This window comes from Cinclus cinclus, chromosome 1 (assembly GCF_963662255.1).
Source record: "Cinclus cinclus chromosome 1, bCinCin1.1, whole genome shotgun sequence".
NCBI lineage: Eukaryota > Metazoa > Chordata > Aves > Passeriformes > Cinclidae > Cinclus > Cinclus cinclus.
The window spans coordinates 82,481,993-82,508,782 of NC_085046.1; the positions used below are offsets into that span (position 1 = coordinate 82,481,993).

Below are 26,790 nucleotides of genomic sequence, written 5' to 3' on the forward strand. Positions count from 1 at the left end.
TGAAGGAAAAGTTTCCATTTACACTGGATTCTAAAAGGATTGAAGGTTACAGATCCCATTAGCATCTTGGGTTGGAAAGCTCTCTTCAACTTGGCAGGTGTAAACATGTTATCTGAATATTAATTTATGATTTGTCATAAGCCATATCTAACATTACATCATGGAGAACTTTTCTTCAGCTTAATCTAAGAGTAGCTGGGGAGTTATATCAAGAGGAGTTTTGTTAAACATGGTTTGTAGGAACACTGCATTTTTAGATACATATTTAGATAGATATTTTTAATCTTTTTTTAGAAAAAGATTGAATAATTTTGAGTGTTTCATTGAAAGGCAAACATTTGTTTCTAACTGAAATTTCCTGGTGTGCTTTTTTCCCTTCTTTTCCAAGATCCAGATACCACCTGAGATAGGCAATGTATTAAATATGCTCCTGGATGTGGTTTCTAGTATCAGTTCACTTCTCAACAAAGTTCACCATGTCATGGAAAAGCTTCCAGTTTTCCTCCAAGGAATTCAAAATATTGGTGTGCTTGACATCTCTGCATTGCAGCAGGTATGCGTAGGATTTCAATATGCAAAAATTAATTCCCCTTGTGAAGTGATTAGGTAGGATATATGCTTAGTAAGGTGGCACACTCATAGAAATTATTTTCTAGAAAGTAGGGAATGCAGAGAGGAGTCCATAAACCCTAGGAAGATTCATTTGGTCTCTTTCAAGCAATCTGGTAATTCTGAGACTATTGATGTGTTGTTTCTGTTTCTTTTCTTTTTTTGTTTCAATTTTTTTTTTTTTAAGTTACCTTATGAGATCCTAGCCTAAATTACTTCAGTGTTTGTCAGCTGACTAACATAATCATCTGTGATCTGTGATTTGGAGACAGCTAGCCAGGCCTTTTTGGATAATAGTGTTTTTTTGTTTGTTAGTTTGGTTTTGTTTTTTTTTTAAGAGCAGACTCTTATTTTATTTACAAGAAATAGCTTTGCTTTTTTTAAAGGATATAAGCTCAAGACAGCCTATGCAGTTCTTATATCTGCCACATGTTTCTGTTTGTGTCACCTAAGGGGTTTGTGTGGTAGTTCTGCTTGACATTTAAAAAAAATGTGGCATGAGGCATGAGTGATGGGGTTTTTTTGTCCCTGCCTTTAAAGGCAGTTGCTGTATGCACATCTTCACAGCTAGCACAGTGGTGGAGCTAATGTTAAGTGAATCATCAGAAAGATTTCTGTGTCTAAGCAGGTTCCAATTCCATAGGAAGACCTGTTGACCCCCATGGCACTACATTTTGGGTTTGTTGTCCTTTGGGAAAACTTGAGGATTGGATTTGGTTTAAAATTGCAAAACTCTAGAAGATCCCACAGTGGTAAACGGTGCAATCTGGTTTATTGCTAGAGTACAGAATAAACAATATCCTAAGTACTATTTTCCTTAGTGAGATGCTTTTCAAGATCTTATAATCTGTGTGATAGAGACGTGTTGAAAAATGCTGTTCTGGTGCATCTATCAGTTTGGGTTTTGAGCCTCTCTTTTTGGGGTAGCTCTTTGGTTGCTGCAATGTATGGTGACTTTCATCAGACAATTGCATTTTTTTAATGCTTTCCTTAGACTAACTCTGTTTGGGTCTGATTTTCCTTCCAGCAAAAGAAATACTCTTTTTGGATTAAAATCCCAGAGTTCCATATTTGATAGAAGAACATCTCAAAAGATGCTGTTTAAAAAAAGTTTGCAGAGGAACAAATGGAACAGCAGAGGGCTATCTGCTCACAGTTTTAAGATTTGCTTGATGGCTATCCCCATTATCCTGTAATTTACCATAGATTTAACCTTGGATTTTTTATTCTTTTTTAGTTCTAACATTTTTGATCACTTCTCTTGACACAGTCTTTATTTTCTAATGTTTTGCTACATCCCTTTTTCTTGTGAAATTTCTGGGGCTTTTTGGTCACCTAATAATTTGTGGAAAATTAAAATAATCAGTGCCAATTTCTTTTATTAATAAATTACATTTTTGATTTCAAGGGCTCTTCTGTCTCTGTAACTTTTTTTCTAAATTTTGAAGACTAGTAAAAGTGAAAGTGTCCCTTTTTTCATGTTTAACTTGATTTTTTAATATGTATTTTCCAATAAGTTTTAATTATTGATTACTTTTTGCTTCTTTTTTTGTGGTGGCCAAGCTTGTGCTATCAAATAAGTGCTCTACTGAAGTGCATATATTGCTTCTATGCTTCCCTCCTTAAATGTTTTCTTCTATTTCCCAGAGTCCATCCTTCTGGATTTTTGTTCTCATGATTACCAAGAACAAAGTAGTTCAGTGATGTTGAAAGATTATCAGATAAAAATGTAAATGTTTTTAGGGTAAATTATGTGGACTTTTGTCAGAAGGACATTGAAGTAGATTTTTAAAAAATTGCTTCTCTAATGAAAGAAGTAATAAAGTAATTGTCAACTATTCACATGGATTTCTGTCTAAAAGTAAAAATGAAAATAAAAAAATAGCTTTAATAGAGCTGTAAAATGTGAAGTTGAATTGAAAAGGTACATGTATTGGATTAAAAGATGATATAAAAACTCATTATCTACCCATCAGCTTTAACTAGAACATGGTACCAGATTTTACTGTTAAAAACTCTGAGTGAATGGATAACTCCCCAAGGAAAACCACTGCTGATTTCAATCATGATTTTTGCTTGTGTTTTGCGGTTTGAAATTATTCAGTTATATTTTCATACCTAATTTTTTGCATGCTTGTCAAACAACGGATAAGCTGCAGGGGACTTCCTGAGCTGCTGAATGCTGTTAATTGTGAGAGGTGGCTTCACTCTGTAATCCTTTCACTAACTTGAACAAATCCTCTGTTGAACCTATCATTGTGGCACAACCTGTCAGGGTTTTAAATTAATAAAATTCAGACTTAGCTTTGTTTATTTGTGGCTAATTTTATTTGTGGCTACTAAGGTTATTTAATCAAAGATGTTTGGTAGCATTTTAAACTTGTACAGCTTGCCCATATGTTTGTGGAAGGCCAGTTGCAACCTATCTGTTTTGATAGGTTGAAGTGACTTATTTTAGCATTTGTTTTTTGTTTTAGCTTTTTCTTTTATATTAAGCTCTCAGTTGCTTAAGACAGCCTAGCATACTTGCATGCTGGTTTAAGGCTAATCCTGAACATCTGGAAGAAGGAATATGTACAGTGTTTGAGAGGAATTACAATTGATAACTCTTGTAGCCTGCTCATTCTTGTCTATACCTACTAAAATGACTTTCCTAAACTTGCATTCAACTTTTCCATAAGCTGCACACAGTTTTGTCTCTTAGATGAGTAGGGATGAGTGATATACTGAGGCGACCTCCATTTTATAGCAACATCTCAATATTTCACTTAATAAATAAAATTTTGCACTGGTTATCTTTCTATTCAATGTTCTTTGAATTACTTATTTGTTTTTTGGCCATATTGCATTCTGATCTTTTTTTTTTCCTGCAATGCCTTCTGGTATTAAATGATAGGCAAATTTAGGCAATTTGCTTCTTTCAGGACTAAAAGGAATAACACTAGTAACTTCTCTGTAATCCTGTGCTTTCTTTCCTGTTAACAGGCTCCCTGAAATATCTTCTTAATTCCATTTTTTACCCACCATTATTAATCAGCAATTGGATTAATAATGATTAATATTTTATAGAGCAAGAACATTAATTTATTCTCAGAGTTCACCTACATTTGAGTCAGTATGTATTTTTTCAGAGAAAGGATTTGCCCTCCCATGTAAATATGTTGTGTTGGTCAGGAATGATAACTTGAGAATGCATTAAATTTTACTTCTCAAATATTTTTTGTCTTTAATGTTCTCCACTTTAAAATTTACTGTGTATCTTGCCCTAATAAACATCAGAATCAGATAGCCATGATTTCCTGGGTCACTATACTTCTCATTCTTGAGTATATATATTTTTCAAATAGTGCCATCTAAATTTGATAGGCTTCTGAAAAATTGTTTAATCAAATCAGCAGTTTTGCTATTATACTACTGATTCTGTCAATTTCAGGACAAAAAGGACTTTGTTCTGTTTATGTTTTTTTTCCCCAAGAATCAGGATTATCTATTTCTCTGAATTTGTTGCCTTTGGCCCTTTGGTTTCATCAATATTTGAATTATCTTTTGGGTCCTTGTAGTTTTCCAGGAAAATTGCATTGCTTTTTCTCTCTTTCTTTTTCTCTAATGTAATGATTCAGAATGTACTTTGGATGTATGTGCAAGCTGTAGCACAGTATGACTTTTAAGTTTCTTTTTTTCTGAGTAGCTGTTATTTCTATTTAGTGTGAATTTGTTTTTATTCATAATATTTTTTAGGTATACAGCTGTTCAGTTTGGTCAGAAGCTCCTATGCTATGAGATTTTTGCCTCCATTTGAAAATCCAGTTCCAGATAACCTTTTAATCTTCCATACCAGCCTTCCTCTTCCATGAATTTGTTACAGTGACTTGCTTGACTGTTTAGTTTGTAGGAGGCTGGTTGTTTGGATTCATCAGTCTTGATTACAGCCTTACATTATACCGTTTAAACTAGACCAACTAGATCAAAGAGAACTCTTTTTTAATTTTTTTTTTTTGTGAGATCCATACTCTGTATTTCTCATACTTTATTAAAGCCCAATTTTAAGAAACATATTTTTTTTTGAGTCAATGGATATTTAGTTGAAAGATGGTAAGTAGATCCAGCCTGTTAGTGGTGGCTTACCACATAAATATTCATTATTTGAATTTCAAGTTATTTTGATTGGAACTGGAATTAATTAGCACGTTTGTGCTCTTTGACTGAAATAAGTCCCATTTATTCCTCTAGTGCAAATAGTCACTAATAAAGATTCATAACCAATTTTATACAGCTGTTGATGATTGTATTATGAAATATGGGTGTTATTTATTTACTTTGCTCTGTGCTGCAACTGTATGCTAAAAGTAAGATTTTGGGAGCAGCTAATACTGAGTTTTAAGCAACACTTACTAATACTTCTCCAGGATTACTAAAGAAGCACCTGGCACTTCAATAAATGCATTGATCAGGATAAACTGTTTCTAACAGCACAATTTCCAATCTGTCTGTGATTATATCTTTATGTAAAGTGCTGCATTACTTTGAAAATTGACTCTTCTGTTTAAAAAAATCCCAATGATAAAATGCTAATTTTTTTTCAGTGCTGAATGCGTGTGTTTGACATATCACAGTGTTTTTTCTACTTGCCAGTTGCGGAGTCTTCAAATGATGTCTGATAGTTAAGTTATGCCTTTCTTGACAAGCATCTGCAGCAGCAATGAGTACCAGGCGAGCCTGTGCACTCTTGAGTTGCACCACAGCAGCACGATGCCTTGCAGTTGTGTCCTCTTAGTGTGCACCTGTACAGACTTCCATGAGATATCACTTACAACTGAGCCCATTATTTGAAAAGTGGAGCTGCACAGAGGATGAGACTATTGTTGTTGTTCTTTCTTTTTGAATGTGGTGAATGGTGGTGCTTAAGCCATAAAAGCAGTCAGATTGCTCTCTCTCCCCATTACAAGTATGCTAGTCATGAACAAATGGCAATAATAAGTGCTGATATGACTCAAGATGTGCAAAAACTGTAAGTACATCTAACAAGTTAAAAGATGTACTTGAAAAATAGGCTTTTAGGGCATGTGCATCTGAATATTTTGCTTCTTATTAGCAACTGTCTTCACTGTAAATGTTCGTAGCAAAATGGCTTTGATTGTTTCTGCTGCCTTTGTGACAGAGGAATATTCTGCCAGGAAGAGCACATTTTGTGAAAACTAGCATTGGAATCAGGGTATCTGCAGTCCAGTTGTCTTGATATTTTCATTCCTTTTCTTCCTAACTGCTACACAGTATTTTTCACATTTCAGTGTAGCACATTATGCTACTGTCTTTCACTGAGTATCATGACAATTAAAACTACATTACCTTTCCCCGTAATAGATCAGAAGAACAGGAATGAACACAGCAGGGCCTCATCCTAATAGGCTGCTTCAACAGCCGAATTTTGTCAGTCTCCCTAGACGTCAGTGTTGACAGAACACCAGGGCTACTCCTCGAAGCTACTTAAAACAACTTTGACTCATCTGTGTTTTTGTTCATTTGTTCTAGTTTTTGAAAGGTGGGCAGTTCAGAAGTTCAGCTGTTGGACCCCTGGAGTCTGTAATCAAGGCAGTGTGTAAAGAAGAATCCTCATTTTTCAGCAACGCAAATCTGTTCATAGACATGCCCAGAATCATGGGACTTTTGGAGGACAATATGGCAAAATATGGCATTCCTGAAGACTCAAGTAAGAAAAAAAATCAATGACAAGTTGCAGTATGAATTCAGAGTTAAGAGAAAATTTTCTCACTTTAATTGAAATGTTTTATACCCACTGACACCTCAGTTGGCACTGCCATCTTGAGCAAAAAGTGTTGATCAATAAAAGTTAAGTATCTATGAGATTATTGTGGGTGAGACAGATTCTGTTTATTTTTTATCTTTGCAAATAATAAATAGGAGTATTCCTCTCTTTGAGACATTTTTATTAACATTTTTAAAGCACTTGGCATTAAAAACATTTCTTTGAGATACAAGATTGAGAATTTATTGCTGCTTGCCTTTCTTTGGTGAACACAAAGCCTGTGGTATTATTGAGCAGTAAAATATGCAAACCTGGATAGAATGAGTTTTTTAATGGTTGATATTTCTAGTCTCTTTGTCAAGTGCTCAGAAGAATCCTTAAGCTCTTGTATAGTTTCACCTTTGCTCTCTTTCCACAATACACATTTGATTCACTCTGATTAATTTTAATATTGTTAATAACCTTGTTACTGCCTCAGGTGGCCCAGTGCAGGAGAAGAATACAGTGATAGAGTGTCACTAGGGACACTAGACTGTCATCTATTGGTTTCTACAGGCAGAAATTGCTCCTGGCTTGACTGGGACCCTTGGGAGGGAGCCAGAGCTCTGCTTTTGCCTTCTCACATGTGTGGGATGTAGTGGTAAGCGGGCAGCTCTGCTTTTCTTTCCTGTTGGAAGAATGAAGTCAGGTTGGGTGGCTGATTAGACACCTTTTTTAGACACATTTTTAGAGAGATTGTCTCTTTAAAAGCCATTTAGGCCAGGAGCATGGTTTCTCATAAACTCTGCTGTGCCATGAGACCTTTTTACCACAGGACTCTGAAATATTTAAGACATCAGTAAGTTCCAATATTTCCATGAGTGAATTAATACTGTTGCCCATATTTCACAAATTGGTACATGGGGCAATGGAAAATGAAAATTACAAAAAAAATTTGAAGCCACAGGAACTTGATTCATAATGCCACAGAGTGATTAACTTGTATCTATTCTGTGTACACCAAACACTTCTTAATGACTTTCTGTAGATCACAGCAAACCCAGATTAACAAATCTTCTGTGTCCTTAGTCTATCGATATTTCTGTCTGGCCAGCTTGTAGTCTCTTAATTCCATGCTATTGTTTAACAGGGATTGTGTTTAATAATGGTTATTTCATTCAAGAAAGTAAAAGTTTGGGCAAAGAGCTGGCCTTTCTAAATGAAATATTTCTGACACTACTTTCTTTAACTTTTGTCAGGAGTTTAAATGGTTTTGGCTTAGTCTTCCATTTTGTAAAAAGATTTGTCTTCCTTGAGGAGTTAATGACATTATTTAATATTTCTTCAGAGCACTAGAAACAGGATGTTCTGTAAACACTTGTAATAAAGAATAACCCCCCCCAAAACATGAGTTGGGCATAAAAATCTGAATATTTCTTATAGGAACTCATTGCTTTTACATGAGTACAAATGCAGTGGGATATCTTGGAAACTATTCCTTAGATCCTAGTTCTGAATGACATACACCCTAATGTATTAGTAGCCCCGTGTGATGCAGGAATATGGGTTTTTATTAAGGAATGGAAAAGACGATTAGATTTTTCAAATCAAGAAGTTAGGTGTCATGACAATTTTTTGCCTTTTTGTTAGGTTCTGTAAGATCATACAAAGAGAAAAGTCTCTATTTGTGGAGGTTTTTTATATTCTTACTTTCCTATATAGGGATCCAAAGCTGCAAAACAATGGAGGGTGTAGAAGGAATTATTTTTCTTTTAAGGTGACTCTTCTCTCTGAATTCACTTCTGTGGGCCAGGGTTTTGCATATACTTCAAGTATACTTGTATACTTGCATATACTTTGCTTCTGCTCTAAACAGCACAAATGTAACACTTAGGATAGATGGGATTCGCAGGCAGCTTTTCAGAAATGTGAGGAACTCTTTAGATTTTTTTTTCCTTTCAGTGTTTAGAGCTCTGCATCCTCAACACTATTGTAGATTGTGTTTAAACAATTTCTATAAGGGCCTGAAGTGATTACTTAGTGGCAGTTGGATGGTAACACTGGTAAATAGTTTTTTGTCATGGTGCTGTGGTAGACTCTAAAATAACACTCCAGCTTTTATTTCAATAACAAAAAATCCATTTCACCTGTGTTGTCAGCCTTAAATATGAATCTGTCTTTGTTCTTTCAGCTCCTTTTTGCTTAAAGCTTTATCAGGAGATTTTGCAGGCTCCTAATGGGGCTTTGCTATGGACTTTCCTGAAACCTTTATTACATGGGAAGATACTGTACAATTCAGACATCAACATGATTGACCTGGTGATGGAGAAGGTAAGTATCAAAAGTGCCACTATTTCTGTGTATTGATTTTGTCTTTGTAATTCATTTTAAAGGTCCACTTCTTTCAGAGTAGGCAGAAGCAACTGGATAATTGCCTTTCAGAAAAACATCCAACCCTGAGGTCTCGCCTATTTCCCACTTTAAATTTAATGCTTCTCTTAACTTTTATCCTACCTGTTACAGTGGTTCAAACTCAGTGTGAAAAGGAGAATTTCGCCCAAAATCCTTTAAACTATGTATAGAAAGATTACAAAGGACATGTTAACAGAAGTGTCATGTGAATCATGCTGAATCAAGTTGTAGGGTGCACATATTTAGGGAAGATTTTGCCTTCAACACTTTCCTATCATGGGAACTGTAAAGGGGCAGCATAGGTACCTATGGGAAGGGATGCCTCCGGGGAAAAAAGCCTATTCTTAGGGAGTCACTGAGCTGAATTAAAAAATAAAAAATACTAAGAAATCTATAGTTCATCCTTACTGATTGTTTCTAACATTAGTAGTTGAGTGAATAGTCATGACTGAGGTGCTGTATGTGTGGATCCTGATGATGAAATTCAAGTGTTTTACTATCTCTGCAGTTCTGCTATGGTTGGTGTTCTGTCTTGATTGTGATTATTGACAAGAACTTGTTTCTTCAAGCCTAGCTTAGAGGTATTTCTGTAAGAGAAAGGTTTATGACTTGTTTTAGATTTCTCTGCAAATTTTGCATTGATCTTCTAAATATGTGATTTCTACCCTGCAATATTAGCTATTGCAAGAATGGGAATTTGGAAAAAAAAATTACTGCTTGTAAGTGGTACACAGAAAGACCATAATAACTTTAAATGTGATGGTAAGTATATTCTCTGCAAATTGAAATATTTGTGGTATTCTGGTTTGTGTTCTAAACAAATAGTAAAAACCTAAGCCAAAAACCTCATTATAGATAGCAGATATTACATAACTTTATAGTTTCTGTTCTGAATTGGAAAAAAGGATTGAGTGGTTTCATATTTTGCAGTTAAATAACTTAATTTGGGGAACATTGGTTATTGCTCTGGAGTACCGCATAATTAAGATAAAATTTTAAGTCAGTTAGAAATAAAGCTGCGTCTGATGTTTCTGGATGGAAATTCTATAAAGAACAAGCTGCAAAAAGTGGTTAATATTACATATCTTTTTGAACTTGTATTACATGTCTATTTTACAATGGCATTTAGAATATAACAACTTAAAACACTTCTACTTTTTTGCCAATAATATGCCAAGTCTCCATTCTTAAAAACATCTGTAGGAAAGATGAATATCTTCACATACAGCATATTTTCCCCTTAGACCTTTCAATGAAATCTGGACTAAATACTACAGTTCAGAAAGAAGTTGGCTTGTGGGTTGGTTTTTTGGGTTTGTTGGTGATAGGCTATTTTTTCTGGGCTGGGGTTTAGTGCTTGCAAACAATACAAAGGTTTCTTATAGAAACTCTTATTCTACTTATATATACTCAGGCTCACAAAAGTTCCATCAGCTTATTCAGAAGTCTCTGTAAATATGCTCTTGCCCCTCTTCCCAGTCCTGTGAATATAACAAGGAGTTATGAATGGGTATCTGTTTATGTGTGAATATGAAAGTAGTGGGAAATTTCCTTGTTTTTATTACAGAAATCTCAGTTATTCCTTGAACACAAAGTTTAAATGCAAAATACTGTCCCCAGTGTCTCAAATGTTGCTACCAAACCCCAAACCTGTAGCCCCTATAGGCCTGATCTCCTACTGAAATTGGAACAGTTCTAGTTTCCTTTAGACTCTGCGGCCACATGCCATCTATTTACTAGAAGAAAAAAATAGCAGATTACGGCTTTGTAGAATATTGATGTTTGTATACTCTGACATATTCTCTAAGTTTTCCACGTGGACTATTAAATTTGAGAGTGTGTAATTGAGCATTCTTTGATCAACTGTAAGGTTGTTGGGCTTGAGTTTCAGAGAAGGCAGCAATTCTACTGTGTGGAGTGATGGTGGTGACAGTCAGTAACAGGCTGTGCTGATGACTGAGGATAAAATAGTTCAGTGCCAGCTGGCATCCAGGAGTTCAAAGGCCACATGTGGTATCTTCGATATTTGCTTTCACACCTTTGTTTTTTTGCCACTGATGAACTGATCATATTTCAGAAGGTTTTCAGGGTTGACCCTATATTCAGCAATCACTTTTGAAGAATTTTCTGCTATTTCCAAAATCTTTGGGGTCAGGCTTGCCTGGACTTTGCTACTATAATTTGCCCACTTGCTTTTTGGGTTATATGAATTCCTAGTATTTATTGTGCCTGTGGTGAGTTTTGCATCAACCACTTCTTCCTCACTTCCTTGTTCTTCCATTTCAGACTGTGTCACCTCCCATTTTAATGTTCTATGTTTTTATCTCCCAGCTCTAATTATTTATATTCTCTACTTACTGCTACTCTTTATTGTAATTTATTATTAGTATAAAAATTAAAACTTACTTAGGTTTCAGAATTATTAGTCTGCAATCCTCTGGTTCCCTTAGCATCTTTATAAATAGCTTTGCATTTATTATTTCCATTTCCATCATAACAAGGGAATTTTAATCAGGAGGTTGCACTACAGTGAGTAGTTCAGGTATTTAATCCTCGAGTACTTTTGGAATTCTTTACTGGACATTATCTTTTCCTGGAAACTACTTATAGTTCATTTTGTTACATTGTATGTCTTTATTTTTTACTGCTGCTTTGGTTAGATACAGATTCTCCAAAGTGTTTTGCATGGGAAAGACTTCTGACACTGGAACTTCCCAATGTCATGAATGAAAAAGCCAAAAGCCAAACTGCTTTTAAACTAACTCTTTTTTTTTTTTTAACTAGAATTTTTTTCTCCTTATTTGGACGTAACCTTCCTTTGAAATGCAGTTTTCTAATGGTTTCCCTCTTTATAGTGTGTGAGTGTATATATATATAGTCTTCTTCAAATTTTTTTTTATAGGCAGTAGGTATTTGTTCAGTTTCCTCTATGCTGCCTTACATTCTACCTTCTGCACACAACTTACCACTTTACTGCTCTTAATTTCTTTCGTATAAGTGCCTACATCTTAGAAAATTCATATTTTCCAAAAAAATCCATGCGGCTGCACTAATTTTTTTTTTTTTTTTACTTTTTTTTTGTATAAGGAGGTGAATACAATAACATTATAATTACTGTAATTTATTGAAAACAATTTCAGCACAAAAATGATTCCTTTGTGCTGTTCAGAATCAAGTTAAGAAGCACTAAGCTCTACTGAGCCCAGATCTTACAAGCTGCTTGGTATAATAGTTTCTAGTGATGTCTGAAAGTTTGATCTCCTTGTGTTCTGGTGTGGTCTGTGGTTGCTCTGTCCCGGGGAGAAAGCAATCTCCCAGACTCCCTGTTTGCCACCCTCGCAGCCTTCCTGATCTCCTTCATCATGTCACTTCATCCTGCCTGGTCTGGGGGTTTCAGTCCAGGAGGTTTCTGTGTTACTTCTGATCAGAAGAACTTATTCAGTCTATTTGACAGCGGATTTAGTTTAACATTTAGTTTTAACGTGAATGATCCCTCTTTAAAGTGGAATGTGGATTCTCATAGAAGTTAAAGGCGAAATGTTTTTCAGGGAAAGAAAATTGTATGCAAAGTCTCTTTAGGGCATTCTGTATTAGAAAGAAGAAGAAAGAACCACCAGAAATTGTTTTCTCATGTTGTGCTAAGAGTGAGATTTTGAAAAAGGCACTTAAAATGCTATGGCAGAAACTGTATACTTTCAACAAGAATAATTACAGAAAGCGTGGTCCCAACTTGAAGTTTACAACTCACTGCAGACACTCTTTGCTGGAAAATGTCACAATTTTATCATAACAACTATGCTGGTTTGTTCTTAAATGCACTTCTGTGACTGATAATGCCAATTTAAACAAAAAGATACTGCAATATTTTCTGGACTTGAGTATATTTGTGATCTGTTTAAAATAGGCTGGAAAAAATGCTGGTTGTTTACTAAGAGAGAAATTGTAACCTGTTTTACTGGGACAGAAAATATTTTGCTTTACTCAAGTCTTCCCCTGTGAGACTATTTTGAAACAAATTGATTGATCAGCTGTATTTATTGTCCAAACTGTGTTTTCAAATTTCAGTTTTATTATGTACTCAATCAAACTAGTCTGAATAAAAGACCCACAACTGAGAGGTTTTCTTGTGAATATGTCCTAACTGCATTTTTTTTTCTGTCTCTCTCAAACACTCCAGTGATACTCTGTATGAATGAGACACTATAAAGTAAAGAAGTCTATATGATACTTCAGGTGGGAAACATACAGGGCACAGGAAAACTTTGTTTGCTTGGTATTGATAAAAAACCTTTTAATTTCTTAGGTTAAAAAAATGGATATTATTATTACAGACTATCAAACTGTAATGGGAAGGAGTTGCAGAAAATCTAAAGCATGCTAGATTTTTTCTGTTTCTTAAATTTACTGTGCACCTGTTTAACTTCATTTATTTCCATGTATTTTTTTCCTCAGGCAAATTTCACTTTTGGTTTTGTGGAAAACTTGAAGACTTATTCTGAGACATGGCTTAGGATGTCTGAGATTTTAAAAACCAGTGGAAATGTTCTCAAAGTCTCCCGACTGCAGGTTGGTGAACTGTGAGAGATCTTTTTGCTGTTTGATCCAGACAGTACTTCTAAACATGCAAAACCACCCATATATCTGACTTCAGATCTAAAAAGAGCTGAAAAAGAGGCAGATTACTTTAGGTTATGAACCCACAGACTGATGCTGAGAAACGTCTGACATGAAAATACTTAAAATTGCTCCAGTATCATTGAACAACAGGGGAAATAAAATGCTGTTGGTACTTGTTTGTTTATTGTTTATGTTTTCCATCAAAATGTGAAACTGATTGAAAAACAACTGATGAGGGAAATATTGACTATAAAAGAAAAAGGCATTCGTATTACTGGGGGTTTTCCATTCTACATATTTGTGCCTTCCCTGTCACCTCTCCTAAATTTCTTCCCCAACCCCTTGCCAATTTTTTTGAAATGTGCAGCATTAACCTGTTAAGAGAAGACGTGGAGAAGCTAAATTACTTCTGCAGTGTCATGCAGGAGATCTTGGTAATGGAATTGAACTTTAATACGTATGTATATTTTGTATTTTCTTAGAGAAGACAAACTTGAGGTACCATCTATCACTTTTGTTTCAGGAAGCCCTGCAAAACAACTTTGTCAAGCATTTCATAGAAACTAATTTGGATATCAACATGGAAAAACTCCTCAAAAAAATGCAAACATATGGTATGTATGTGAAAGTACATGTAAGGCTTAGTGTGGTTAGACTTCAACTTAGAACTATATTTAGTTGAAATTGAATATTTTACCTACCTAAGTGATACATATATAATAAGAGACTTTACCCTCTTGAGTTAGTCTCACATGTAATTGTCTTTTTTTCTTTTGAGTTGACTGGATAATTTGAATTTCAAATATTGAAACAATATTGGTAGCAAATTAGAAGTGGAAAAATGTCATGAGAGAGCCTTAAACATATCATCCAAACTTAAAAGGAGTGAAGGGAAATATAAACCTTGTAGCCACAGTTCCATTAGGTAGAAGTATATTTTTATAGTAAATTTTGAAGGCATAAGTAGAAAATGAGATTGGATACAGTGTGTTTGATCAAAAATTCTCTATATTTTTTTCTCTATTTATCCAGAATCAGTTGTGTGTGGTATACTTGAGCCTCAGAAAAACCTGAGAGAGAAGGTTATAACCAGGGAGAGCTGCACTGTCAATAGGAAGCAACCTGGGTCAGTCCCAGCCCTGGGACATCCCAGTGGGGCCAGGGGATGATGCTGTGAGCAGAACACCAGCCCGTGGGAAGCAGTGTGGGCCCAGGTGCACAAGCAGGTGTGAAATGGTGGGAGCTGCACCTGGAGCAGGCTCAGTGCCAGCTCTGATGGGAAAAGAGTGGTCCTGATTCTTTGGTCTGCCTGGTAGCCTCCCCCTTTCTAAAGGCATTGGTAGTGAGCCCTGGCAGTGAGACAGAGAGCCTCCAGATAGCCCAAGGTGAATGGAAGAGAAGGGGAATCATTCTTTTGACTAATTTTTGTTATTCAAGTAGGAGAAGAGAAAGGATAATGGTGTAAATTTAAGTTACTTGATGATTTTATAAGAATTAGATAATTGAAAAAAAAATCAGTATGTCCAGCTGTCAGTAAGGTGGGTGCATGATCATTAAAATGCTTGTCAGCATGTGCTAGAAGGAAAAACTCTGTACTTAGGCAGTTTCTGATGTCATTTAAGAAAAGTTCATGGTTTTGAGAAACAGAAAGAGGGAAAAGTGGGATAAAATGCAACAACAGACAGTATGACATCATGGACAAGGGGGGCAGGGTACTTCCTAGAGGAGGGTTGTGTTAGAAAGGGCAGATCTGTGTGGTTTCAGGTCAATGACTGTTAGGATAATTATGAGCCAAACAGAAATCTGTTCCGGTTGCTTTCTGGAGGAGAGCAGTGATGAGCTATCAGGTACCCCCACAGAGGGACTTTGTGACCCACATTGCTTTGAAAAAATTGACTTTATGGAAACGTAGGTCATTAAGTCTGCCTTACAGTCAAATAATTAAGACTACAGATAAAATAAATAAATGTACCTGAAATACAGCTTTTATTGGTTTTCAGTATCTGCCTCTAGGCAGGAGATGGACAAAAGCCACAGAGACTCCTGAGAACTTGTAAGTGAAGTATACTACTTCATTTGTAGTGCACTACTTCATTGGAGTGTACTACTTCATTGTACTACTGCCCTGAGCTGGTGCAGTCATGGCTGGTATGAGCTGGTGTGGCTTTTCTTTAGCAGACAGGTTGTGAGATTTAGTTGAAATTGGCCTTGGTTTGAAGGTTTTCTTCGAAGACTAGGACTGTCTATGCACACTTTCAGTAAGCAAAATGGCAAAAGGCATCTGGAGTTCAAACTGGAATGAATCTGGGCTTCGTGTCCTCCTTAGGCAAGGGACTCAAATTTGAATCTGCTTTCTCTTCAGAGGATTTTCTTAAGCAGTGAACTGCAGGCTAACCTGGGTTGGGCACAGCTCACCCCTCAAGGTGAAGATGGATCATAATAGAGCTAAAAACCAAGCCCACAGAATCACAATATTGAAAAGATGGGATGGAGGAAAGAGTAAGTCTCTTCAGGGCGTGCTGGAAACATAGCTGTCTTGATCTATTAGTTGAGTAATAGCTGGATTTTGTTTGTGTGGACCTAACACTGAGAACTACATGATAGGTTAAGGACAAACAATATTCCATTAAATAGGTACAATGATCTCTGGAATTATCAGATCTATCTTCACTGATGCAGACAACACTGAAGAAATCTGGACCTGTGTTTGTCAAGCTAAAGCTTTTTAACAGAACTAAGGACATTTGATAATATGAAATAAATGATTAATAGTTTGGATGGTCAAGACAAAATATGATTTAAGTAGAGTGGTTTATGAAACTAGAATTTCCTTCTTTTAAGGGAATACAGTTGATAAAATTAACATCATATAAAAACTGAAAATCAATAGGGGCTATAGATCACAAGTGCCAGAGCACTCCTCTGCATTTATTATGCTTCTTTGTATAGACTCACTCAGTTGTTTACGTCTTGAAAAATGATATGCACTCTTATTTTTATCTTAGCTTGTGTACTTTTTGTTCATTTTATTAGACCATAGTCATGTGTACCTTAACTGTAAGCTTCTGTTCTTATGTTTGATTTTCTTTTTAATTTTGTTAATCTTATATTGCATCAGCTGTTTTGTCCTGTAATTACCATGTTTGTGTCCAATTAAAATCTTGAATATATTCCTGTTACTGGTTTTACCACTCACAATCTTTTTTTTATTTTCATCCAAAGCTCCAGCTTTCTAAAGTCTCCTGATCTCTGTGATTATGCCTTCTTACTAAAGCAAATATTCCCTTCTTTTATCACATCTACACTGTCATGCAGATAACTTTTAGTTACCCTCAAATACAAGGTGCTTGTGTTTGTAGCTTTTTTTATTTCTCTACAATGATATAAAAGTTTTTAACAGACTAAGTGATGTTCTTTTTAATGCTACTCCTGCTGTAAAATGTCATGGACAGAGTGGATAGATGCCGAACTCTTCCAATGTCTCTATAAAATCATCATGCTGCAAAACCTTGCAAGATTATCAATTTCTAAAACTGCTAGCAGGATTATTTTGTCAGATTTACTAAGGTGGAGCAAGGTAAATATTTAGGCTGAGGGCTGAGAAGCTTGTAGTTTTCTTTTTAGTCCCTTTATTTTCTAAGCTAGCTGTGTGTGGGCAAGGCAATTGTTTTCTTCTATGGTTGTCTTTGCAGCCCAGCAACTTGCAATAATTTCCTACTGATCGTATATAAACCCTGTCCCACTATAACTTGTGAGCTCCTCGCTGGGCACAGTCCTTGCAAACCTTCAGGAGGCAATGGGAGCCATTTGTGCTGCAAGCTCCTCTTTTAAATTCTTGCTTGCTGAGTCTCTCTCTTGTCCTTCTTTGATTTCTCCCAGACATCAATTTTCTTTTTCCACTACCTTACAGAGGGCTACATGTGACTCTGTGTATAACAGCCAGGGTGATAAAAAAAAAAGACCAAAACAAGCAGCTTTCCTTTGTGCTGCCCTCTGCTGCCCTCATTGTAATGAAATAATTTTGTGTGTCTTTAGAAGGCAGGAAACAAATAGCTGTAATGCCATCACTGAAAACTGTGTGACCACCTGAATCTTCTGATAACTAGAAATTTTCTTCTAATTTCTGACCTAAATTTACTTATTCCTGACTTATTCCAATTTATTCTTCCAGCAACTTATTTATTTTTGCTTAAATAGCACTTCTACCCAATGGTTTTGCATAAGCCATTTGCATTTCATCCCAGTTACTTAATGATAGGCTAAATGAGTGAGTGGAAGATGAGGGCTGACTTGATTTTTAACAAAATATGAAGAGAATAGTGAACACAAATTTACCAAGCTTTTAATTTATAATTGCTACATTTATAAATGGGAAAAAAGAAGGTCATCAACTCTATAGATCTCGATTTTAAAATGTTGAGGTAGATTGCATTTTTTCATATATGTGCTATTTCTATAATGGAGTACAGAAACTCATGCACATTAAGACTACTTTTTTCCAGAAATATTTAGGTATACCACGCACCAAGACCACAGCAATATAGATGTTATTAGATATTAAACAATTTAACTAATGAGAGAAGCTTTTCTTAGCTAAATATTGATCTTAAATTAAGGTCCTATGTGTGCATATCACTGAGTGATAGAATGCTTTCAGTAGGAGAGGACCTTAAGGATGTTGTAGTTCCTACCCCTCTGCCGTGAGGCCACCTTCTGCTAGACCAGGTTGCTCAGAGCCCCATCCAGCCTGACCTTGAACACTTCCAGGCTTGGGGCATTCACAGCTTCTCTGTGCAACCTGTTCCAATCTAAATCTACTCTCATACAGTTTAAAGCCGTTCCCTCTTGTCCTACCAGTCTATTTCCTTGTAAAAAGTCTGTCCCCAGCTTTTTTGTAGGCCCCCTTCTGGCCACAGTAGGATCTGGAAGGTTCTCTGAGATATTTCTGGAGCTTTCTCTTCTCCAGGTTGAACAACTCCAGTTCTCCCAGCCTGTCTTCATACAGAATAATGCATAAAGGGCTATATATAATTATACACACATATATGAAAATGTATATGAAAACCCTGCCTTTTGGGCTTAATGTTAGGAATATTCTCTTCTCTTCTCTTCCTCTTCTCTTCCTCTTCTCTTCCTCTTCTCTTCCTCTTCTCTTCCTCTTTTCTCTTCTCTTCTCTTCTCTTCTCTTCTCTTCTCTTCTCTTCTCTTCTCTTCTCTTCTCTTCTCTTCTCTTCTCTTCTCTTCTCTTCTCTTCTCTTCTCTTCTCTTCTCTTCTCTTCTCTTCTCTTCTCTTCTCTTCTCTTCTCTTCTCTTCTCTTCTCTTCTCTTCTCTTCTCTTCTCTTCTCTTCTCTTCTCTTCTCTTCTCTTCTCTTCTCTTCTCTTCTCTTCTCTTCTCTTCCCTCTTCCCTTCCCTTCCCTTCCCTTCCCTTCCCTTCCCTTCCCTTCCCTTCCCTTCCCTTCCCTTCCCTTCCCTTCCCTTCCCTTCCCTTCCCTTCCCTTCCCTTCCCTTCCCTTCCCTTCCCTTCCCTTCCCTTCCCTTCCCTTCCCTTCCCTTCCCTTCCCTTCCCTTCCCTTCCCTTCCCTTCCCTTCCCTTCCCTTCCTTCCCTTCCCTTCCCTTCCCTTCCCTTCCCTTCCCTTCCCTTCCCTTCCCTTCCCTTCCCTTCCCTTCCCTTCCCTTCCCTTCCCTTCCCTTCCCTTCCCTTCCCTTCCCTTCCCTTCCCTTCCCTTCCCTTCCCTTCCCTTCCCTTCTCTCTAATAAAATAAAAAGGGCCAGCATGGGTGTTTCCTTTATTGTCCTCCTCAAGGATATCCATAAGTAAGACATTTGTTATCTCTATTCGGTTATGGTTTTTCTCAACCTATGAATTTACCCTGTCATTACTTGCCTATCTTTTTGAATTTACCCTGTCATTACTTGCCTATCTTTTGAATTCTAGACTGTCAGTTCCTCTATTTTTCTCCTTGTGCCCTTTATACTTTCTCACTGTTAATCATGCCTCTTCTTCAGACTTCTTCATACATTTTCCACTTATCTGCCTCGCTATTGTAATATTTCCTGTGCTGATGGTGAGTAATGTCTATGATCCAGGATTTGTCTGTCACCACTGTTATCATAGGAGGTCATCACCTATCCTTTTTAAAGCCTTTAACTTCAAGTGAGTGTTGAAAAATTTAAGTTGCAAAATTGTGTTTGGTGTTTTATAGCATTGTTTATTACCTGAGAAATGCTATACTTCTGATTATTCTCTCAAACATAATGATACAACATCATCCCTACATTCTTTACCAATAGATGAAGATCTGAATTCCTCTAAAGGCTGAGTTTTATAGAAACCAGGTTTTGATTGCGGTATATGTTCATACCAGATCTATAGATAAAATAAAAATTAAGAGATTATTAGGCTTTTTTCAGATGCTTTTAAATTTAGACTTCTATCAAAATGTTTATGCTGTACATAACATGGTTCATGAAATATTCACAATATCAAGGGGAAAAGAACTGGATAATACGTTGCTAAATGAGAGATTAATATCTATTATGATGTCTGAAGTACTGTAATTCCCTTGTATTTGTGGGAGTAGTTATGGAAACATAATAAAAGATTAGAAGTCCTACAGCTTCAAGGGTGTGGGCTCCTTCTAGAACTTTTCTAGACTTTGTTACATTTTTATTCCTCTGAAATTGAAGGAAGGAGTAGCTGAGGTATTCTAAAAGCCACTGAGACATGAACTGCATTTCCACAAGTTCACATGGAAATTTCTATGTTCTTTACTTTTTTTTTTAATACAAAGAGGATTTGCTCTTATAGGATGTATAAGTGACAACACACCTTTCTGTTCTGATCCTTAAAACTAAGCAAGTCCAATTTGTTTTGTCATCCTAGAAGCTATGATGAGCAAGATGCTTAACAGCTCAGCAAGTAAACAGATTGACCTGTTGACACAGCTTGTTGTAAATATCTCTTCCTGTGTGCTACTGGACCGTTTCCAGCCTTTTGACTCTATAGAGAAGTTGGAGGAGAAGGCTCATGAACTCATGCAGGAAAATAATCTTTTGGCTAGTAAGTACTTTATGAAAAATGTATTTTTACAGAAAATTTCAGACTTTGTAGTTGTCTGTGTTTATTGATAAGGTAGGCTAAGGTTGCACAGTTTCAAAGCATACATTAAATCACATATAGTACAGTCAACATAAAACACATTTGAATGGATTAATGTAAGCTGGAAAGATTAATTATACTGTTTTAACTGCAGAATGGCCAAATGAATCATTGGAGTCTCTTATTCCTATAAAAATATTTCAAAGAATGGTCATAAATATTTAAAGAAGAAAAATATAAAAATGTGGAATACTGAGGAAATGTAACAAGATGGCAAGATCATCTGGTTTACATCCTTTCAAAATTTATTTTTTATGTTCTTGGCTTTTCAAAGAGGAAAGAAGGGGGTTTTGTTCAGATTTACTCTTAAAACATCTTGGAGAAGTTAGCTTGTTTATTCAGAGTAAAGTAAGTTCTTCAGGAATTTGTTTTCTGCCATGGGATTTCACTTTTTCTCTTTTCCTGCATTATATGCTTATTGCTGATAATTGATTAATTTTGCAAAAGATTTTAGAAGGCAAGAATATTTTTCCTTAACGTACACACTCGTCTTGCAGAAAATGTTGTACATTTCATGTAGTGTTTCCAAAAGACAGGAAGTCCTTAAGTCTATGAAAAGTGTTCCACAATATTTTCCCACTGTTGTTTCGGGATTTTTCTTGTCCCCCTTATACTTAAAGGCACAACAGAAGACATGAGAAAGAACTTGTAAAGAAGGAAATTGTTCAGTCTGGAATCCCATGCTTGTCTGGTGATCTGCACAGTACCCTGGCAATTGCCATGCTCTATCAATATAAAATAAACAGTCCATACCTTGAGATGAGGAATATTGCTCATGAGTACTTTGGAGAAGGCACACTGTTTCCCTCTTTAAGGAAGGAACTGGACAGATAAATCTTGGCCCTCAGAAAACTGAATTATCAAATTCTAGTTCCATAGTTCCTTTTTCCTCCCACTTACCTAGGGAAGGGTCATATGCTAATACAAGCCAACACATTTTGAGTGAGTATTTTTCAGTACTCTGGCTTTACTATCTCCTCACATTTTTAGAGAGAGAGAAGATGGTGTTTTAAGGAATCTAATGTGTCTGATGTGTCAATGTCACATGCTCTGATGTAGGCATACATTCCTTTCCATAAAAAAATGTTAAACTGGAATAGAACTTTCTTTTTTGTGTGTTCATCAGAGACTTCACGGCTCTATGGAATGTCTTAGAAAATTAATGGGAAATGGCAAAATGAGACATGCCAGCTGAAAGAAGTCAGGTTTGCAGAAATGTAACCTGGATTTTATTGTCTTTCAGAGAACTAGATGGTAGATAAGGTATCTCTTCCTTTTCCCAAGGAAGAAAAGGACAACATTTAGCATTTATCCAGAAGTCTTAAAAAGTCTGGGTCACACAAAAAGAGAACACAAGCAGTTTCATGTATTTGGCTTCAACTTTCCAGCTGCATATTGAGCTTTCATCTGTTTGGCTGGAGTTTTTTCCTTTATACAAAGCTAGAGAAAACAAACGTACGAATTCTGCTGTGCTAAACTAGAAGTTCTGCAACTGAAGATTAATATCAGAGTAAATTTTAGTGGATTGGTACTGTTTACTTTGTCATCTGCTTATGGAAGCTGTTATCCTTTGATGCACAGGTTTTATGGCTTCTGCTTTTACTGTGGAACTGACATCAGTCCCCCAAAAAGGGCTAAATGTGGATGCAAAGAGGAAAAAAATAAGACAAATCACCTCAGATAAAAATGATTTTTGCAAACCCATTTATCTTGTGAATAATCTTTTACATTTCTTATATATAAATGTGAAAAATGTGTCTCTGAAATCTGCCATTTTTGGGCTTGGGATCAAGAAAGTTTGGAGGCCTGCCCAGACAGATTAATGCATCCTATATCATATGGAAATTAGCCATGAGTTAGCTATGGAATGAGCATAAATGATACAAGCTTACTTATGAAGCTTCCTTTCCTCTTGTGTCAGGTATCATCTTCAATACACCAGACGACAAGAAGCAAGGTTCTAGCAATCTCCTTCCAAGACACATTTCATATACAATTAGAACCAGTGTTCTCTACAGCATGAGAACAGATTTGATTAAAAACCCAACATGGAAATCCCATCCCCACAAATTGCCAGCTGATGGGTTTAAATACAACCATGTCTTTATTCCTCTTCAAGACATGATTGAAAGGGCAATTATTTCAGTACAGACTGGGACAGACACCTCAGGGACAGCAATTCAGGTGCAAGCCATGCCTTACCCTTGTCATACCAGTGATCTGTAAGTAAAAATTTCAGCTTTTTAGTTTGATGTATTATCCTTGTTAGATTAGCTCTAGAGACCTTGGGATCCTACTAGGTTCCCACTTTTCAGGGGTTGAATGTATATCTTTGCACAGGGTTAAACAAGTGCATCCAATACCAGAGTATTACAGCATAGCAAATATTTTCCAAAAGCTGTGCTTAACATAACATGTTATACAATGTTTGTCTGGCAAATGACCCCTTACAAAATGTTTGCAGCCATAATGTGGAGTAGTCTGCTGGACAGAGGCTGTGTCAACATAATGTGCAATTTACTTAGGTGATTCTAAGAGATGCCTTTTAAATCCTTAGTTGTCCTGTACACAAACTGTAAATTGATCCCTTGAAGAGTGAAGTTGATGAAGCAGAAGTGTAGGGTTATTCTCTGTAAAATCATCAAACATATCAACTATTAGATTTTAAAATTAGTCGGTGGTATATAAATGTTTTAAAGAGTTAAAATTGACAGGGTCATGTTATTCCTCATTGTCCAAATATATTACTTTGCCATTGACACAAATCTGATTTTTTTTTTGCTTTGATTGGAGCCCTAGAGTAATTATATCCATTGAATTGTTTAAAATACTATAATATATAATAATATAGTAATATTGTACCATTACATATATTTACCTTGTTATAAAAGAATAAGTAATTCTAAGCAGAATGGGAATAAATCTTATACATGTCAGATCTTATTTTATCCATATATTGAGAGCAGTTCTAGTATTAACCTATTAACATTCTGCTAGAAAATAATTTACCTTTGCAGGCTGACAACTCTTCATATCTGTTCTTTCATAGATTCTTGAACAACATAGGGTTTTTTTTTCCACTTATGATGATGTTAACATGGATGGTTTCAGTTGCTGGTATGGTTCGCAAACTGGTTTATGAAAGGGAAATTCACCTTGAAGAGGTAAGAGGCAGATTGACTTCTAAAAAGAAAATTTATTCATTTGAATGCACTGAAATGCAGAAGTTGTGAGGTGCTTTTAAGTACTCATAATCCAGATGGCTTTGTTTTTGCTTATTTCCTCTGGGCAGTAGGTTCTAGTTCTAGCTGCCAATCCAGATTCACAACATTTTTTGAGCATCAGTATACAAATATTGTCCTTGAGACAAAAAGCAAAATGCAAAAGTTGAAGCTGGAAAGTGTTATTTGGGAAGGTCTTGTGATTAGAATGATTGTTGTTTTGGATTCTTTTTCATATATTGCTCCGGGTAGGTTGTAATGACAAAACTACCTAAAATAAGTTAAGAGTTTGTTATATACTGTGTAATTATCAGAAATATAAGGGAGAGTACATACCAAAAGAAAGGGAGACAATTACTTGCTTCTATAAACAGCTAGTCTTCACAGATGCTAAACATTTGGAAGGACAGGGCCCTTGGGATACATTTTCTGTAGGGATAAATACACTGGTTAAAGAATTACACTGATTTCACTGTATCAGCAGAATTACTGCTTGAGTAAGATTTTTAATTTGGGGAATTATTGAGGAGTTATCAAATTTCTCTAATCTGTCTGTTGTAAGATACACTTTTTAATGCTAAAAAATATTAAATCAACTTAATATTAATTTTGATGAACTTATGCAAACTTCTTCAGAGGTTTTATTAGATTGTATCCAAAAGCATTTTTTAGAAAAAGATATGTAATTCATACCTGGCTGAATTATTATTTGCCTGGTAATACATAAAGGTTACAAACTGTATATTTCTTTCATAAGAACAACAGGCTGGGAAAAAAAATACTTGTATATTCATTACTGTGGATATTCTAGTACTTTTCAGAGTATATAAAGGCAAACTCCTCACTGGAAGAACCAGTGTTCTGACATCTGTTCTTGAAACCTTATGCAAAAGAGAGTTTTGCTGAGCGTGTTGACTCCTTGTGCTTATGTGTGACGATCTCAGAGACTGTCCTGCTCAATAATGTGTCTGATTTAGGAGAGAGAGCAGGACAAGGGCAAAGAAACAAGAAATTTGAGGGGAAGATTACATCCTTTGGGAAGCTTGTAGTGTCTTGGTGACAGCAGGTTTTCTTTAAAAAAGAAGAACAAAAAGAAAGTTTGTTTAAGAGTAACTTTAATTCTCTTTGCTCTGCTGTCTTGCAGTACATGAAGACAATGGGTGTGTATCCAGCCATTCATTTCTTTGCTTGGTTTTTGGAGAATGTCATTGTGCTCACAGTAAGCAGCTGTGCTCTGGCCATCATTTTAAAAGGAAGTGGTATCTTTGCTTATAGCGATGGCTTCCTTATCTTCCTTTTTCTCCTGGAATTTGGAGTAACAGTTATCATGTTAAGCTATTTTTTGGGAGCGTTTTTCAGCAGTGCTGACACAGCAGCTCTGTGTGCCAGCCTTGTCTACATGATCAGCTTTTTACCCTACATAGTTCTGTTGGTCTTGCAGAACCAGCTGAGTTTCACCAGCCAGATTACAATGGTAAATATTTCTTCTTCTTTTCTAATTTTTCTCCTCCAACTGTATTTTGAACTTCTATACTTTCAAAACTTCAGACCATAACGTATTTATTTTCCTCCGTGTTTCTGCTTGTGATTATTGGAAATAAATCATAGTAATAAATCTGCAAATGAGAAAATATTTAGAAGGTTGAAAGGCATGAAAAATAATTTTTCAGAGCAAATTTGTAAATTTACAGAAAATATCAGGAAATTGCATTCCCATACTCATGAGTTCTCCTAATGTCCTCAAAACATTTGTAACATTAGTGTATTTTCAAGATCAGCTGATGACATGCCACTTCTCAAAGTCATTATTTGTTTGGAAAATAACTAGTGATAGATTTTATGTTAATATAACTGTAGAATGGTTCAGAAATTTGTCCAACAATATAATCTGAGGTATATGTTTCTTTGGTGTGCATTCTTGCAAGTCCTTTCCTGTTCTATGTATTCCGTAGGTTGTTTTATGTTTTTGTACTGTCCTAACATATGATATCCCTGAATGTGACATCATACATCATCATCATGTAAAGAAAGCCATACTTCACACATTATGGCTTTACTTTTTTAAAATAACTCACTAAATTAATCTGATGGAATAATTCATACATTTTTCAAAAATGTTCATTTTACAGTGTCAGATGGTCAGACAAAATAACGTTTTCCAGTATTAATAACTAGGTCAGTGGAGCTCTGTTAGGTGGAGCAAGTACTGGTAAGGTTTGTGGGGGAGAATGGTTAAAACATAAAATGAAATAGCAGCCATTACCCTGTGTGGAGGAAAAAAGAGTTCTGTTTAGTTTGTGCTTGATTTTAGTATCACAACATGTTTTCTTTCATGGAACTTCTCATCAATATGTGTTTTTATTTGGTGTTCACATATTCTTTCTCTGATGTTGTAGTGTCTTCTTTCTACAACCGCCTTTGGGCAAGGAATATTTTTCATTACATATTTTGAGGGCCAAGAAATAGGTAAGCTCTTTAGTTAGGAGAAAAGCTTTGTAATTATTATTTCAAAAATTACAGTTGGAAATGTTTTTCAATCTGTTCTGAAAAAAATCTCTAATGAGTTAATAAGCTAGATCAAGTTCAGGTATTTAAAGGGATGCAATCTTTTTTTTAAAACTATTATGGCAAGACAAATGTTGATGACAGTGGATGTTTCAAACTACTGAAAAAGTATCAAAATGGTACAATAGTTTGTAAGAGTGGTGAGACAATTGCAGAAAATATTACTTAAATTTCCCACCAGACGCTTCATCAAAATGACTTATCTTTACTGAAGGAAGGGTAATATGTGTTTCGGGAAAATCTATTTTCCTTGACAACTGTGGGAAAATAATTGTAGAAGCAATATCATGACCCACTGTACTGCAAACAAAGTAGCATTTTCAGTAAAAAAAATGCAACATTTTTAATAAATGTACAACTTTGTTACTTTTATTTTCCATTTAGCAGTATGGTAGCTTTCAGCAGCACTGGCGTTCGCACCTTCCTTTTTCCTTTCATGTCTTCTGCAATGTAATAATTTT

General features: G+C 35.7%; 1 protein-coding gene across 1 annotated transcript in view; it reads left to right on the top strand.

Moving 5' to 3' along the window:
* Window positions 1–26,790, top strand: part of ABCA13 (ATP binding cassette subfamily A member 13) — a 169,151-nt gene that overhangs the window by 38,363 nt on the left and 103,998 nt on the right. Inside the window, 10 exon segments of the mRNA XM_062499970.1 lie at window positions 389–553; window positions 6,139–6,316; window positions 8,544–8,683; window positions 13,217–13,330; window positions 13,905–13,995; window positions 20,268–20,444; window positions 22,465–22,765; window positions 23,593–23,707; window positions 24,909–25,238; window positions 26,161–26,230. Of these exon segments, the coding sequence (XP_062355954.1) occupies window positions 389–553; window positions 6,139–6,316; window positions 8,544–8,683; window positions 13,217–13,330; window positions 13,905–13,995; window positions 20,268–20,444; window positions 22,465–22,765; window positions 23,593–23,707; window positions 24,909–25,238; window positions 26,161–26,230 (1,681 nt within the window).